The sequence below is a fragment of the Galeopterus variegatus genome, unplaced genomic scaffold (assembly GCF_000696425.1).
Source record: "Galeopterus variegatus unplaced genomic scaffold, G_variegatus-3.0.2 Scaffold3657, whole genome shotgun sequence".
Taxonomy (NCBI): domain Eukaryota; kingdom Metazoa; phylum Chordata; class Mammalia; order Dermoptera; family Cynocephalidae; genus Galeopterus; species Galeopterus variegatus.
Genome location: NW_007729768.1, coordinates 187,878 through 203,721, shown reverse-complemented (window position 1 = coordinate 203,721; position 15,844 = coordinate 187,878). Strand labels below are relative to the sequence as shown.

At 34.8% G+C, this 15,844-nt stretch overlaps 1 protein-coding gene across 1 annotated transcript in view; it reads right to left on the bottom strand.

Moving 5' to 3' along the window:
• Positions 1-15,844, bottom strand: part of ARID4A (AT rich interactive domain 4A (RBP1-like)) — a 64,877-nt gene that overhangs the window by 5,591 nt on the left and 43,442 nt on the right. The window contains exons 17-23 of the mRNA XM_008585659.1: positions 15,334-15,531; positions 10,817-10,901; positions 9,319-9,460; positions 6,670-7,806; positions 6,351-6,455; positions 2,605-2,811; positions 1,728-1,874 (exon numbers count right to left, since the gene is read on the bottom strand). Coding sequence (XP_008583881.1) covers positions 1,728-1,874; positions 2,605-2,811; positions 6,351-6,455; positions 6,670-7,806; positions 9,319-9,460; positions 10,817-10,901; positions 15,334-15,531 — 2,021 coding nt within the window. The remainder of the gene's footprint in view (positions 1-1,727; positions 1,875-2,604; positions 2,812-6,350; positions 6,456-6,669; positions 7,807-9,318; positions 9,461-10,816; positions 10,902-15,333; positions 15,532-15,844) is intronic.

Genomic DNA, 15,844 nt, shown 5'->3' with positions numbered 1-15,844 from the left:
CGGAAAAAAAAAAAAAAAAAAAAAAAAAAATATGGTACATTGTTAATTTTTTCCAAGTTCCTTTTTATTCTCTTTTTCTACTTTGGGTTGTCTTTATGTAGAAGCTTTCCTCAAATATCTGGTCATATGGCTTTCATATTTAAGAAAGGTACATTAAAAAGCTGACTAGAAGCTATGTATGAGCATCAGGGATTTTCAATACGGGCAATGCACTTATAGTGATTGGCAAGGATCTTGCTTTTTCATTTAAGAAAGGTACATTAAAAAGCTGACTAGAAGCTATGTATGAGCATCAGGGATTTTCAACACGGGCAATGCACTTATAGTGATTGGCAAGGATCTTGCTTTTTTGTTCAGGAATTTCCAAATGTTGGTATCTGTGCTAGTTCATTTTTCTTGGGTTGGCCAATTTTTTTCAGAAGAATGCTCCAATCTCTTCCCAGGAATGAGCATAACCTTGGCTGCCATTTTTCAGGGAGCCAAGTGGATTAGATCTTGGGTTAGAAGAGGGATAGGAGTCTCAACATTCACTATACAAACTTTCACTCAATGCTTTGTTTTTGTCTCAGTACTTAACCCTCACTTTCAGCTATGGCTGGTGTCACTAAGTCTACAAGCCTACTGGTTCTCCCTACCCTCTGGTAAGTTAATCTATTTTCTGCTAGAGTCAGAGGTAGAGGTAGCTTGCTTCACAGGGTGATCTCGATGAGAGTATCCAATTTCTCCTTCTATTTTCAACCAGTCTCCATTTTTCTGCCTTGCCCCATATCCCTGCCTTCAGAGCTTTTCTGAGGTTATGTGTAAGTTGTCTTGCTTCTCGTTGTTTTGTCTTACTGTAAGGACAAGCAAGCATAGGTTTTGGCATGGTCTCATCTGCTGGGACAACTGCAGTAGTCCATCTTCTGCTCAGCTTCCAAAAGATATGCTGTTGACATATCTTGACTGCTGCAGCCACCTGTCTCATTCTCTTGTCCTTATGGGTACAGGCTTTTAATTTCCTTTACTGCTATTTTAGTGAGGCTTGGGGATAGAATGGATAAGAACCTGTCCACATGTAACTGTAAGTCAATCCTACACACTTTCAAGGTCTTGCTTGGATACTACTCCCTCTCCATGATTATTCCAAAGTAACCTCTCCTTCCACTAACTCCTATACTTACTAATATTACTCTTAGGGCATACCCTGTCCCACTACATGTTAAGATCTTTGAGATAAAAATCTGTATGTAATTAATCTCTGTACTGTACAACCTGGCAAACAGTAAGTACTCATTAACGTTGTTGAGCTGCATTACTGTATACCGTAGTTACTTAGGAAATTACCTCTGATTCCAACAAGCTAATCTTCTTGAGGATAAGCCTTATGCCTTATTCATTTCGGTGAACCCCATAACAACAAATATAGTGCCTGTTAATAAGCAGCTAATAAATGTCTGTTGAGCAAAGAGTTAATTTCAGAAGGAGTAAGCTCCTCTTAAGAACCCACCACATTTCATAAAATCACCCATTTTGTAAAATAGTTCATACTATTTTGAAAGGGATTTCAAGGGTCTAAATTCTGATTAATTCAGTTATTGACTCACTTATTTATAGCAACAGAGAAGAAAACATTAGGAATCTAAAAACAACAATTGCGTTCTATATTCAAAGAGTGACAAAGTTAAATCTTCTAAAATGATAGGATATATATTTGAAAAATAGAGGAAGAAAAATGATAATAAAATTACCTTCTCTGTCTTTCTTTTTTAATCTTTTTCTCCTCCTGTCTATGGTTGCAACTTCAGACTTCAAAGACATGTAATATTTTCTAATTTCTTGTAGTTTTTCTTGGAGAAAAGAGATTCTTTCTGTACTGTTCATATTATCTAATTCATCTAAAAGAGGAAAAAAAGTTAATCTGGATTTTAAAATAACTCTATGAGAAAAAAAAGATGGCAGTTGTGACTAAAGTTTAACTCATAAATCAACAAAAGCTTTTGTTTATCAAAACCTACCATATTATGGTAAATAGGAGTCTATAAATAGGGAAGACATGAATTAAATTCATGACTAAGAGTTATTCATACATCCCAAATTTTCTATACTAAACTCTTATCACTAAGATTAGAAAAACATAAGAAAACAGCACAAAGCAACCCTGATCTTGAAATTACTTATCAGAATACTTTCCTTGTATTGATGTTTTCTTCATCTATTAGTTATTCTAATTGTCAGTACTATTAAGGTCACTTCAGTTTCATCAATTTAAATAAATCACGCAAGTCTTATTTCTTAACTGGAGATATTCCTCCAGTCAGTATTTATCAAGTTATGGCTGGTCGGTTAGCTCAGATGGTTAGAGTGAGATGTTATAACACCAAGGGCAAGATTTTCAGATCCCTGCACTGGCCCGCCCCTTTCCCACAAAAAAAAAATTATCAAGGTAGTGTTACAAAAAGACAGATTGGTATTTAAAATAACAAGTGGTGATTATTGATAAGACAATATTTTGAATAAGTAAATAAATTTGTTAATCATTTTTACTTATTTTATTAACATTAATTCAAGTTGACATTTTAAGATATATTCCACTTTATAATATACATTCAGTTATAAGCTTCTTACTGAGTTGAAAGCTCCACTTATATGTCCTAGGGGATGAATTTGGATGTTTTTCTCTGTGTTTATCTTTCTCTCCATCTTTGATGTGAGGGGATATTCTTGCAGGAGATCTTGCAAGTTTCTGTGGCTTAGATACACTAAGATGCTTCACTGGAGTACATTTACTTGAATTGTCCAGGACAGAAAGATCTTCACTATCACTGCTTTGTCCTATAATAATAAAAAAAAATTGACTCAGAGATTATAAATGATAAAAATCTCAAATATCAAAATGCAATAGACCCAGCAATTATACTTCTTGTTATCCTACAGAATTAAGTGCACAAATGCACAAAATGTTTTATAGCAGTAGAAAAAAAAAAGTAAATAACCTAAATGCCTTTGAATAGAGAAATGGTTAAAAATTATATGCTACTGAATGCTAAAGTTGTTAAACAAAATGAACTAGAGCTCATAAGAACAAAAATGGAAAAATACCTAATATATAGTTAAATGAAAAAGCAATATTATAAAACAATATAGTATTGCCCCATTTATGTTTAAAACAAAACATAAAAACAACCCAAAAGAGGACCAACCCAATTTATATATATGAAAAAGCACAAAAAAAGATCTCGATGTATACATATCCAACTTTCAACATATGTATAATAAAATGTGAGGAGATACTTATTTGCGACTCTGCCTCCCTCCTTACCAAATTCATACCAGGAGATGCTTTTGGTTTTCCCTTAATAACAAATAGAATTCTCAATTTCAGTTCCTTTTGTTCAAGCTTTACGCCCTACCTCCACCCTATTCACTCTCAAAAGCCAACCTTGCCTTCTACTGAAGGACAAAGTAGAAAGTTACACACTCAATTTCCCAGCCCCTCTCCTACCTATGTCTGTCCTTACTGCCTTTTAATTTTTTTTTGGTCTCAAAAAGAAGAGACTGTGTTTCCTCCTCAGCTATGCTCTTTAAACCATCTATTCCCAGCTCCTGTGGAATATCCCAATGTCAATTATTCATATTCTTTTTTCTTCAACTTCTCCCTTTTCAAGTGTCTACCAACATGCTTAGACCTTTCCCGCCCTTAGAAAGAGAGGGAAAGAAGGAGAGGAAAACTTCCCCCTTAGTTGGCACCTCTTTCCTTCTCTTCAGGGTCAAATGTCTTGGAAGAGAAATTTTTTATTGCCCTGACTTCCACACCTTCTAAACATGCCTCTGTGCTCTTGTTAGGGTCCCAAACAGTTACTATTGACCAACTTTAGGGACTGTATTTTAATCCTACTTGAATATTCTAGAGCATTTGAAACTTCTTTCTCACTCTAACCAACTACTGTTTACTGATTTTCATTTATCTCTGGTCAGTTTCTACTCTACTCCTCCCAGCCTACATTGGGGATTATCCCACATAATTTTATTTTTGCCCCTTTTACTTGTCATTTTACAGCCTTTCCATAGCAATTGCATCCTCTTGCAATCATTTGACAACTATCTTCTAAAAACAGACTTTCAGGGGCTGGCCAGTTAGCCCAGGTAGTTGGAGCGTGGCCTTATAACACCAAGGTCCAGGGTTCAGTTCCCCAAACCAGACAGCTACCAAAAAGAAAAAAAAAAAGAATAAAAACAGATTTTCTTCTAAGATCCAGACCCCTACTTTCCTAATAGTAGGTACCTCTAACTCAACATTCCCCAAATTACTCTTCCAACAACCTACTGCTACTGCTGTATTCCATATCTCAGCTAACTAATTCCTCATACCCAACTAATCATAACTGAATCCTAGTGACTGTATTTCCCAAGTCTTTCATTTATCCCTCCTTTCATTGTCTTCCTTTTTTAATCTTTAACTTTTTTATTTTGAAACAATCCTTAGACTTACAAAAGAGTTGTAAGAACAATACTAAAAGCTTTTTTCTGACCCATTTGATGGTAAGTTGCCTTGCCACACTCGAATACTTTAGTGTATATTTCTTACAAGAACATTCTCCCTGTGCTACCTACTGCTGCATTATAAATTAGCCCAAGACTTACCAGTTTAAAACTACAAATGTTTAATATCACACAGTTTCTGGGAGTTGGAACCTGGGAGCAGCATGAGTGGATGGTCAGGCTCAAGAATCTTGTGAAGCTGCACTCAGATTTTTAGCCAGGGCTTGGGTCTCTGAAGACTTGACAGCAGGTGGAGGATCTGCTTCCAGGATGGCTCACTCACATGGCTATTAGCAGGACACCTCAGTTCCTCATTGGCAGCAAGATGTCCTCAGTTCCTAACCACATGGGCTTCTCCATAGATTACTTGAGTGTCCTCACAACATGGCAGCCAACCTCTCTGTGAGCAAGTGATCCAACGGAGAGCAAGGAAGAATTTGCAGTGCCTTTTATGACCCATTCTCTGATGGCATGCACCATCACTTCCTCTTTATTTGTTAGAAGTGAGTCAGTAAGTTTAGCCCACACTCAAGGGAAGGGAAATAGGTTTCACCTCTTGAAGGGAAAAGTATCTGTGAATGGTGGATGTGTTTTTAAAACTACCACACTCCTATAGAACCATAATACAACCATCAAAATCAGTACGTTTACACAGATATATTACTACCACCTAATCCTCAGATCCCATACAAGTTTCTCTATTTTACCCAATTATGCCCTTTATAGCAACAGGATCCAGGTGAGAATCATGTACTGCATTTAGTTGTCACATCTCTTTAAGTCTCCTTCAGTCTGGAACAGTTCCTCTTTCTTTGATGTTCAAGACCTTAATAATTTTGAAAATTACAGGCCAGTTATTTTATAGAATATCCTTTAGGATGAATTTGTTGATGGATCCTCGTGATTAGATTCAGGTTATACGTCTTTGACAGAAATATCACAGATGTGCTGCTATGTTCTTCTTGTTGGATCCTGTCAGGTGGTACACGATTCAATTTGTCCCATCGCTGATGGTGGTCACTTTGATCACTAACATGGTGTCTGCCAGGCTTATCCAATATAAAGTTACTCATGTTCTCGTTGTAAATTCCTGCTACTTTTCTAGACTTATCTCCTATCACTCTTTCATTAGACCTGCATTGTCCAGCTACTAACCACCTGTGACTACTGAGAATCTAAATATGGCTCAAAGGTTTTCCTCTGAAATATCTTTTATTTAATATATATTATATGTTTCTTTCCTTGGAATACATGTGTACTGTAACCTTGAATTTCCTTTTCTGACTTGTATGAAAGCATGTTTTGGAGGTAAAACTTTAATTTGTCAAAATCAATTACATTTATTTCTCCTATATTCTGCTACTTAGTTTTATGTTTCATTGTATACTTTGTTTTTCATGTAATCTATTGTATTCATGCTGACTTACTAATTTATTTGTTTCAAATAAATTATTATTTATTTCCCCATGTCTCAAAATTACCATACTATTTATAAGTCAGCTTTTGTAATTAAAGGAACATATTCCCTTCAGAAATGTAAACTTTTAAAACCACAGCAAATGTTATTTTCTTTTATTCAAGGTTCCCAAATATGTTCCTCTAATATTGAACTGCTTTACATAAGAAATACAAATGAAATAAACGTAAAAAATGACCACTGCTACCCAGTTCTAAATAAAATTAACAAGCACCTTTACATTAAGTTAATGTTAAAATGGCTATTTTAAGAATATAATAAACCAAATTTATTTTTAAACTGACACAAATGATTAAGCCAACAAACTGCTGAAAATATCAGCACTGCACTAATGCCAGCATTGAAAAATACCAACCTGTTCCATTCTTTTCATTTTTGGCTACAGCACTTGCTCGCTTTGGGGTACGCTTCTGCTTTTTTGCCAGTAATCCACTATTCCCATCACTTGGTCTTTTCTGACCTGAAATAAGGACAAAGAGAAAATTTGAAAAAAAAAAAAAAAAATTACAAGAGCAATTATTTATTTACTTGTCTATTCTACATTTATTTCTATATATACATTTAAAAAAAAAGAAGAGAAGAGAAAGTACTTTAAAGATCAATATTCCTAAAACTCTTAGCATTAATTTTTGGTTTTAATATAAAGACTAATTTTTTCCCTAGAAAGTTCTTACCCTTCTCTCTGCTCTCTCTTTCTTGTACAATTATACTACAAGTACCAGAGGCAACACTGGCTTCAAATCCATTTGCTGATTCCCTTTCACAGAGACCTTCTTGAGATTCTTCAGCAAGACTATCAACTTCAATCGTTATGTCACTCTCACTTTTTACACTTCGAGACTCATCTTGACTGAGATTTAGAGGTGAAGCTACTGAAAAGTTATGCTGTCCTACAGGAGGTAGGGCAGGTGGAACAGAAACAAGACCATTAGACTCAGAGCTCTGAACAACTACATCGTCAATACTGGTCTTATCCCTTTCATCTAAATCATCCAAATCTACTTCATGGCAAACCAAGGTTTCAGGCCCAATCAGAGGCATTGTATCTTCTTCTTCTTTTAGTGGAGTATTTACAGTTTCTTCAGCTGAACTATCAAACTTTTCACTAGTCAATTCTTGGATGCATTGGTTTGATTCTGCTATTAATGATGGCATTCCCTCATTCTCTGTGTCAAAGTGCTGTTCAAAATTTAAGTTTTTCATTCTCTCCGATGCAATACAATCACTGGTCCTTTCTTGAGATACATTATTTGTCATCTCCATTCCATTCTCAATTCTTATTTTTTTCTCTGGTGATGACTGTCCTAGTATTTTCCGTTTCAACTTTTTTTCTTTTGCACATTGGTCAATTTCATCTTCAGTAGCAGAAGAAAAGTTTTTACTGTCTAATGAAGAAAACTCAAGACTGTGAGCTTCTATATGAGGTTCACTTCCTGCTTCATCCTGGCTAAATGATGAAATCTTTATAATTTCTAAAGAAAGATCTTTCGTCTTGCTTCGTCTTCCCTTTCCTTTAGGAGATTTTTCTGTCTCTTTCTTAACTTCTTCTCCTTGTTCCACTTTGTTTCCAAAAATCTGTACTATTTGTTCATTCTCTCCAACTTCTAACTTCAGGGTTTCTAAAGGCTGCATTTGAGTCCTATCATTTTCTTTTACTATATGTGCAGCAATCTTTGGATTTTCTTCATCTATTTTATCATCATTTAAGTTTTCATGTTTTTCTAGTTCTTCCTTCATATCAAGAGAAAGCTCTTCATTTATCGAATTCTTTTCTAAAGGGTCTTCTGTTTCACTATCAGATGAACAAGAGTCTGTAAGAGGAAATATTATTATATTATGCAGGTTTTTATCTTAGTTACCAAAGGAATTTTAACATAAAAATCCTACCAAAAAGAAACAGAGCCCTTAATCCGGTACCTCTGAATACCTCCCTGTAGAAATTTCTGATATACTATAAATCATAACATTTGTGCCAAAAATTTGGGGGAAGATGGATTTCAAATTAAACTATATAAAAATACATATTACTATCTCAATTCTTTATAAAGAGTTATTTTGCAATTTTTACTAGTATTGTATTTAGGCCACAACTTGTCTTTAGAGAAATCAATGGACTAATACTGAGATATGAAGTTAATACATTAAGTGGTTTGAAATAAGATCTAGTGGATATTAATACATTTGGATGGCCATTTTCTGTCCTAAGAAAAAAATGACATTCCACTTACAATAATTCTGGAAATAAGAAATGCTTAAAATGGGCAATTTGTATTCTCAAAACTTTAAACATTCTTCTTAACAGACAAGAAAGGACAGGCAAGCCATCTTGCAAAATAAATTATTCCCTTTAAATCAGGAAATTTTAAAAAATAATAAAGTAGGGTTTAAGACTATATAGGATCTGTAAAGTATAAAAGTTCTGCCCACATGACGCCCATATCCTAAAGAAGTTCAAAATGGCAAACATGAATATATTTTTTAAGTGAAAAGGTGTATAGATAGTTTTGTGATTTTATCCTAAAGACAATGTAGAATTCATTTTTCTCATGTTAAAAAAATCCTTTCATGTGGTAGTTTAATAAGGCTGCTATGTATATTTTTGTAGGTTGTATACTGCGCAAATGCGTGCTAAGAAGGCACGTTTCCCTGTGTGGACATCTTGCATTTGTGTATATGACAACCTTCCAGCAGATGGCAGTAAAGAGGAAGGATGTCCTTTCATAATTTGCACATAAGTACCATGTGTACTAATGGCAAGCCTGTAGTTCAGAATAGCTTTTTTCTTGAAGGAAAATTTTTATATGAGACAACTATTTAACTAACATTTCTTAAATAAGATGAAAAAATATACAAAGGTAGAAACATGGCGGAAAAAAGTAAAAGCAGAATGAAATATGTTCACCTATACTCATCACAAAACATGCCTATGCCACATTCGTTTGTGTTCTCCGAACAACATGGTCTCAGCTAGGCAAATAGCACTGAATTTACAGCAGACACTGGTGCATGCTTTGAAGGAAAGTATAGCACACACTAAGATGCATGGATTGTCAATAATATTTCTCAGATATTTATAAGAAAAAGTATTCCTAAATTAAAACATCACTAAATTTTAAAAAATTAAATAGCAAAATAAATGTTCTCTTCAAATCAAATTTGGGAGTCTAAAATTCAGATTTTTATTATTGATCTCTTACACAATGGAAGTTTTATTATTTATATTATTCATTTTTTAAAAATCGGCGATCCTCAAAATTGAGCACCTTCCATTCCATTTGACAAAGGTAAGCTATCTGGCATATTGCTGCAAGCACTGCTGGTACCTGATTTTCCTTCACAGTTTGCTGTCTTCGATAAACCATATGGCATGTTTGATGAAAGGGTTGATTTTAAAGGAGGTCGTCCCCGTTTTGACTTCTGCCTCTCCTCATCTCTCTTTTCATCTTTTTCACTATCTTCTTTATTCTGGATAACAACAAAATGTATGAGAAGCACTGACGCTTTGAAAAATGAACATTGTACTTCTCCAAGGAAGACTATAACTTTAAAAATGTTAGATATTTCATATATCAATTCCTAATCTATGTTCACAGAAAAATCAAGAACAGTTTTCTAACACATTTTTTATTTATATGAACATGATGTTTTATACTTCATAACAGTGAAATTATAACATTCAGTCAGTGCATTAGAAAGCTGTGCTACTATTCAACACTCCCCCTTGTTCTTTACTAATCCCTGAGGAAAAGAAAGATATCTACCATTAAATAGACAAAACACTAGATAAATCCCTACAGCAAAGACTGAAAATTGAGGGTGTCAGTGAGGGTGCAACTGGCCAGCACATAACTGTTTTAAAATTTTAGGATTAGCTTTTTCAGGATTTAAAAATCAGATTTCATGTGTTAAAAAATACTGTGAAATTTCACATGTTGAAAAATCCTAAAATATGGCTACCCAGGGTCTGCATTCCCACTCAGCTGAGCGGTTAGTTCCACCCTCAACAGATGAGGAATGTGGCCTCTTGTTTGTCACTATCAGTCCTATTTTACCCTTTTCCTATAAAGCCTCTATAGGAATTTGAATTTGAAACCCATGCCCTAGGGGTTGCTGGTTTTCACCTTTTCTGAAACAATGAGGTAATGTCTGTTAAATTTTTACTTTTTTAGCTTCTGAGTTATAACAGAGAAAATCACAATTATCTTAAAAGAATCAAGATGATTATTACTGTACAATAAGAAAACAAGACATAAACACAATATTTTAAATGTATATTACTAAGCAAAAGAAGCCAATCTGAAAAGACTATATACTGTACAATTCCAACTATATGACATTCTGGAAAATGCAAAACTATGGAGACAGTAAAAGATCAGTGGTTGCCAGGGGTTGGGGTGGGGAAAAGAATAGGCAAAACACAGTATTTTTAGGGCAGTGAAACTAATCAGTATAATATTATAATGATTATAATGATAAAGACATGTTGTTATACATTTGTCCAAATTCATAGAATGTACAACACACCAAGCGTGAACCCTAATGTAAACTATGGATTCTGGGTGATAATGATGTGTCAATGCAGGCTCATCAGTTGTAACCAATGTACCACTCTGGTGGGGGATGTTGACAGTGGAGGAGGCTATACATGTGGGGGGCATATGGGAAACCTCTATACCTTACTCCCAATTTTGTTGTGACCTAAAATTGCTCTAAAAAAAAAAATAACATCTTAAATAAAAATGTCTTAAAATAAAAAAAACACACAATACCATTTGAATAATTCCTGTACTTATCATAAAGAGTATGAATCTAAGAACATACTTTAGCTTTTTTCTTCTGTTTTTTCTTTGGTCCACCTTTGTCCAAAGGCCATATTATCCTGTCAGCCTTCACCCATTCATCGTACCTTAAAATAAAGAATATATAAATATTTCACAATGAGACCCTATTTGAAAAGTATTCACCAAACAAAAACAACAGTGAGACAGACTAAAGAGTTTGTTTCTAGTGTTAACAGAAATGTGAAGGGAACAGGGGCTGGTTTGCTGGTTAGATATGCCAGCAACTGTACTAGGTGTTTTGTATACCTACTGCCAACAGGGAAAGGCAAGAGAGTTAACAGGTTTAGAGGGAGGTCTGGGTAAGCAAACTCTAAATAAATTCAAGTCTCTTTGAACTGCTTTGTTTTCCACAGCTCCCAAAGCTCTGAGTTTATAATAAGCAGGTTCTGCACTAGAATTCATTCTTTTGAACAAATAATACAAACATAAGTGAGGTAAATTCAAATTTGCAATATGATCATTTCTACATTATTTTATCAAGTTCTTTTCAACTTTCTTTTCCTTCCCAGAACTCCTTCTAGCCTCTAGTATTTCTCATAAAATGTTATTCTAAACTATGTCACCATTAAGACTCTAAAATTTTTTTAGAGATATTTATATTTTACTTCTTTTACCTAAGTTTATTCTTTGTAGCTCAAATTGAAAACTTCATTTCCTCACACCTATTTCCAAAAGATTGATATCACTTTTGAATTTCAACATAGTCAGTCCAAGTTACTAATCAGGGCAAGTAGAAATTAATCTTTCTAGACTAAATAACAGTTCTTACATTACGTGAATATACAAGTATTGATAGAATTCAAAGTCTAAAATATGAACATTTACGTAAAAAAAACTACAGGTAGTCCTATTTTATACCGTACCACATTAATGGAAACTCATGTATATGGAAACCATATTCTCACTTTGTAAACCAGTTGCCACGGAGATGTGCAAAGTAAAGACATGGTTTCGATATGCGGAAGTTTCAATTGACAGGGTACAATGACTACCTATATAGATGCTCCTGGACTTACAATGGGGTTATGTACTGATAAATCCATCATAAATCGAAAATATCGTAAGTTGAAAATGCATTTAATACACCTAACCTACCAAACATCATAGCTTAGCCTAGCCTACCTTAAAAGTGCTCAGACCACTTACATTAGCCTACACGTGGGCAAAATCATCTAACACAAAGCCTATTTTATAATAAAGTGTTCAATATCTCATGTAATTTACTGAATAGAGTAAATGGAATATAGTATCGGTTGTCTGCCCTCATGACTGTGTGGCAGACTGGGAGCTATGGCTCACTGCTGCTGCTCAGCACTGTGAAAGTATCATACTGCATATCGCTAGCCTGGGAAAAGATCAAATTTCAAAATTCTAAGTATGGTTTCTACCGAGTACCTATCAATTTCGCACCATCATAAAGTCGCACCATCATAAAGTCACACCATCATAAAAATTGTAAATGGAACCATTCTTAAGGTGGGGACCATCCGTTGTATCGTTTAAAAATTATCTCCTGCTGTATTAACCCAATATCTAAAGCTTTTCGAAACAGGACTGTCTTATGAGCATTGTACCAAGCTTTTAAGTATCTGTACTTTATTACCTTATTTAGAAATATTCATTCATTTGGACATTTACTGAGGGCCTACTACTATGCCATGCACTGTATGAGGAATTATGTAGAGAATAATAGAGAAAACAAAGCCTTTCCTCTCGTGCAATTCACAGTCTGGTATGAAAGACAGACATACAGTAAAATCAAGTACAGTGTGGTAAGAGCCATAAAAGAGTGATACATCTGATCCAGGGCTAACAAAGGAGTGAGTAACTCTGTCCAATTCCAAAATTCCACATGAGAGATCAGAGGATCAAGAAACCCAGGCCTGATTTGGAGTACACCTGTCCAGGCTACAATGGCCTGGTCAAAGCAGTATGTCATGTAGATACTCCCAGCACTAATATTGCCAACAAGGGTGGTCCTAAGATTTCTCAACTAGAGACCAGGACTCCCCTCAGATGCTCCAATTTTAGAAATCCAACTTAATTCTCTAGGATATATAGAGGCTCCATCTCAATAAGCAGGCCAGAATTATATCAGCTTTTAGGAGTATGGGAGGACAATGAAAAACCATGAAGCATGTGAATAATACATTATGTAATTAATTAGGAAGACAATCAGTTAAGAAGAACCTAAGTAGATAAGAAAATGACTATTGAGATGAGTCATAAAGCAAAACATTAAAAAGATGAGAAAGAAGGATGATTGGAGGGGAAGTTCTAGAAAGCAGAACACAGACACAAACACATGGTAAGAATGGATGGTTGTGAACCGAATAGAATCTGAGGAAAAAAGAAGGCTATAATGTGCTGTAATTGCAAATATAGTGACTAAAAGTTGATAAACATAATCCTATCCCTCTGAATTCAACAGAAATTTTAAAGTTATCCTATGCTATTCATTAAAGAAACCAAAATCTCCCTCACTCATTTACATTAACATTCATTGAGCACTTACTAATTGGTGGGCATTGTTCTAAGCACTTTACATGTATTTACAAGTATTATCACTACAGTAGTGCCCCCTTATCTGCGGTTTTTCCACATGGTCAACCAAAGTATGGAAATACTAAGATACTTTGAGAGTGTGAGAGAGAGAAAGAGACCTCATTCACATAACTTTTATTACAGTATGTTGTTATAATTGTTGTTTTACTATTAGTTATTATTGATAATCTTTTACTGTGCCTCATTTATTAATAAAACTTTATCATAGTTATATAGGAAGGGTCTGCAAAAAGTTCATGGAAAGATCTGTATATCTTCTAATTCCATTTTCCACGAACTTTTTGAAGTACCTTTGTGTATAGGAAAAAACATAGCATATATAGGGTTCAATACTATCTTTGGTTTCAGGCATCCACTGGAGATTTTGGAACATATCCCCTGCAGGTAATGGAGGACTGCTATATTTTACATCTCTATAAAATAGGTACTTTACTTTTCCCAATGCTGAGATGAGGGAATTGATCCCTAACAGAGGACACACCTAGTAGGAGGGTACTTCAAATATTTCGTGGAAAAATGGAATTAAAAGGTACATGACTCTTTATGTGAACTTTTTGAAAACCCCTTGTATGTAGAGAAACCCTGGAGCAGTCTGGCTCCAAGTAAATACAGGACAACCAGAGATATTACACACACAAGACTTTCAAAATGAGAAAAGCAGCCATTGACATTCAGGAATTGGCCTGGTACTATCAGTTTGGCCTTGGTGTTGCTACAAGCTGGTCTGGTACTCACAGCAAAGCTGCATTGTCCTCCTGTTAAACATGAACAATTTCACAGAACATCAACATCAGACAAGTCTGCTCTGTGACCATAATGGATCAAAATAAAAACAAGACCACTATGGAATCCTGTCTGAACACAGAAAAAACAGGAACATTGGCCATGCCACAAAAATGACCAAACGCCTTTTTTTTCCTGAGTAATATGAGTGACTGCTGCTGCTTTATCAGTAATAGCATTAATCTTAGTCTAGTCTTCTCTCCTCCTAGACAAGATTTATTAAGGAAGCCAGTCATAGAAAAGATTTATTAAGAAAGCCATTCATATAATTACCTCAGCTTCCTGACAACATTCAATATAGAGCAAAGTCTCACTTCCTTAAAACCTCCCCCAAACCACCTAATAGAAGCTCAAATCTAAGTCCTTTCTAACATTCTTTTTTATTAATTAACTGATTTAACATCATTACAATGCTTGACATAGGCTTGACTTCTGACAAATGAAACAAACAAAAAAATGCTTGCATAGTTGGGAGCTGCAGGCCTGGCTCCCCACCCATGTTCTACAATATGTTTCCACAGAATCCTGGGCTGTCACTATGCCCAAAGGTGGTGCTCTGAGCTTTCTTTCACTGATTCATCTAACATCCTTTTACTGAGATATCCCATGGTTCCCCATCCTGTGTGTTCCCCCTCACTGTAAATGAGTAATATACCCAATGTATTCCAACTACACGTGTGATGTTGGTGGTCTTTGACTGGAAGCACTGACATAGCTAGTAAAACAGTGGGAATGTCAAACTATGGGAGAATTCAGAAGAAAGTGTGCTTTGTAAATAAATACATACACACACACACAAACACGCACAAGATGAATACGCCTAATCTGAAAATCTAAAATCTAAAATGCTCCAAAATCCAAAACTTTTGAGTGCCAACATGATGCTCAAAGGAAATGCTCACTGGAGTGTTTCAGATTTTGGACTTTCTGATTCAGAATGCTCAACGTGTATGTATTCTACAAATATTCCAAAATCCAAAAAAATCTGAAATCCGAAACACTTCAGTCCCAAGCATTTCAGGTAAGGAATATTCTACCTGTATATATAATGATATACATACCATTTGCTTTAGTTCTTCACAATATTAAATTAATCTTTTTTAACCACTGAAAAAAATTTCAATAGTAAGAAAATCCTTTCTTGCTTACCTAACATTCCATCCATAGTAATGAACCAAATATAAAACTTCTCCATCATCAATTTCAGTGCCTTTAATACTGGCTTCATAAATTTTCTGAGTTTTCCCTCGTCCATATTTTACTTTCACTTTCGTTCCTGTTAGGCAGGGTTCCATGTCTTCCTCATCTTCCTCCCCTTCAGAGTCACATTTGCTTTCAGTTTCTTCCCTGCAGTAAATTATAACATTGATAATGCTACTAATAACTTAATGGAGAACAAAATATTACATGCTAAGAGAAACCAATGTGTAGAACATTCACAACCTAAGCATTACCTTAATAACATGTCAGTGGAGGAGGAGAAGAAGGAGGAGAAGGAGAAGATTTTTATGAACTACTTACTAAGGAATTTATTATGTAAAGGTGCACTGTACCAAAAGTAAATCCATACTTCTTAAAGCCAATCAATAATCACAGTTAATGATGATATGGAGTCGAATAAATCATTTTTGATAAAATAAGTACACTATGTTCTGAAAAA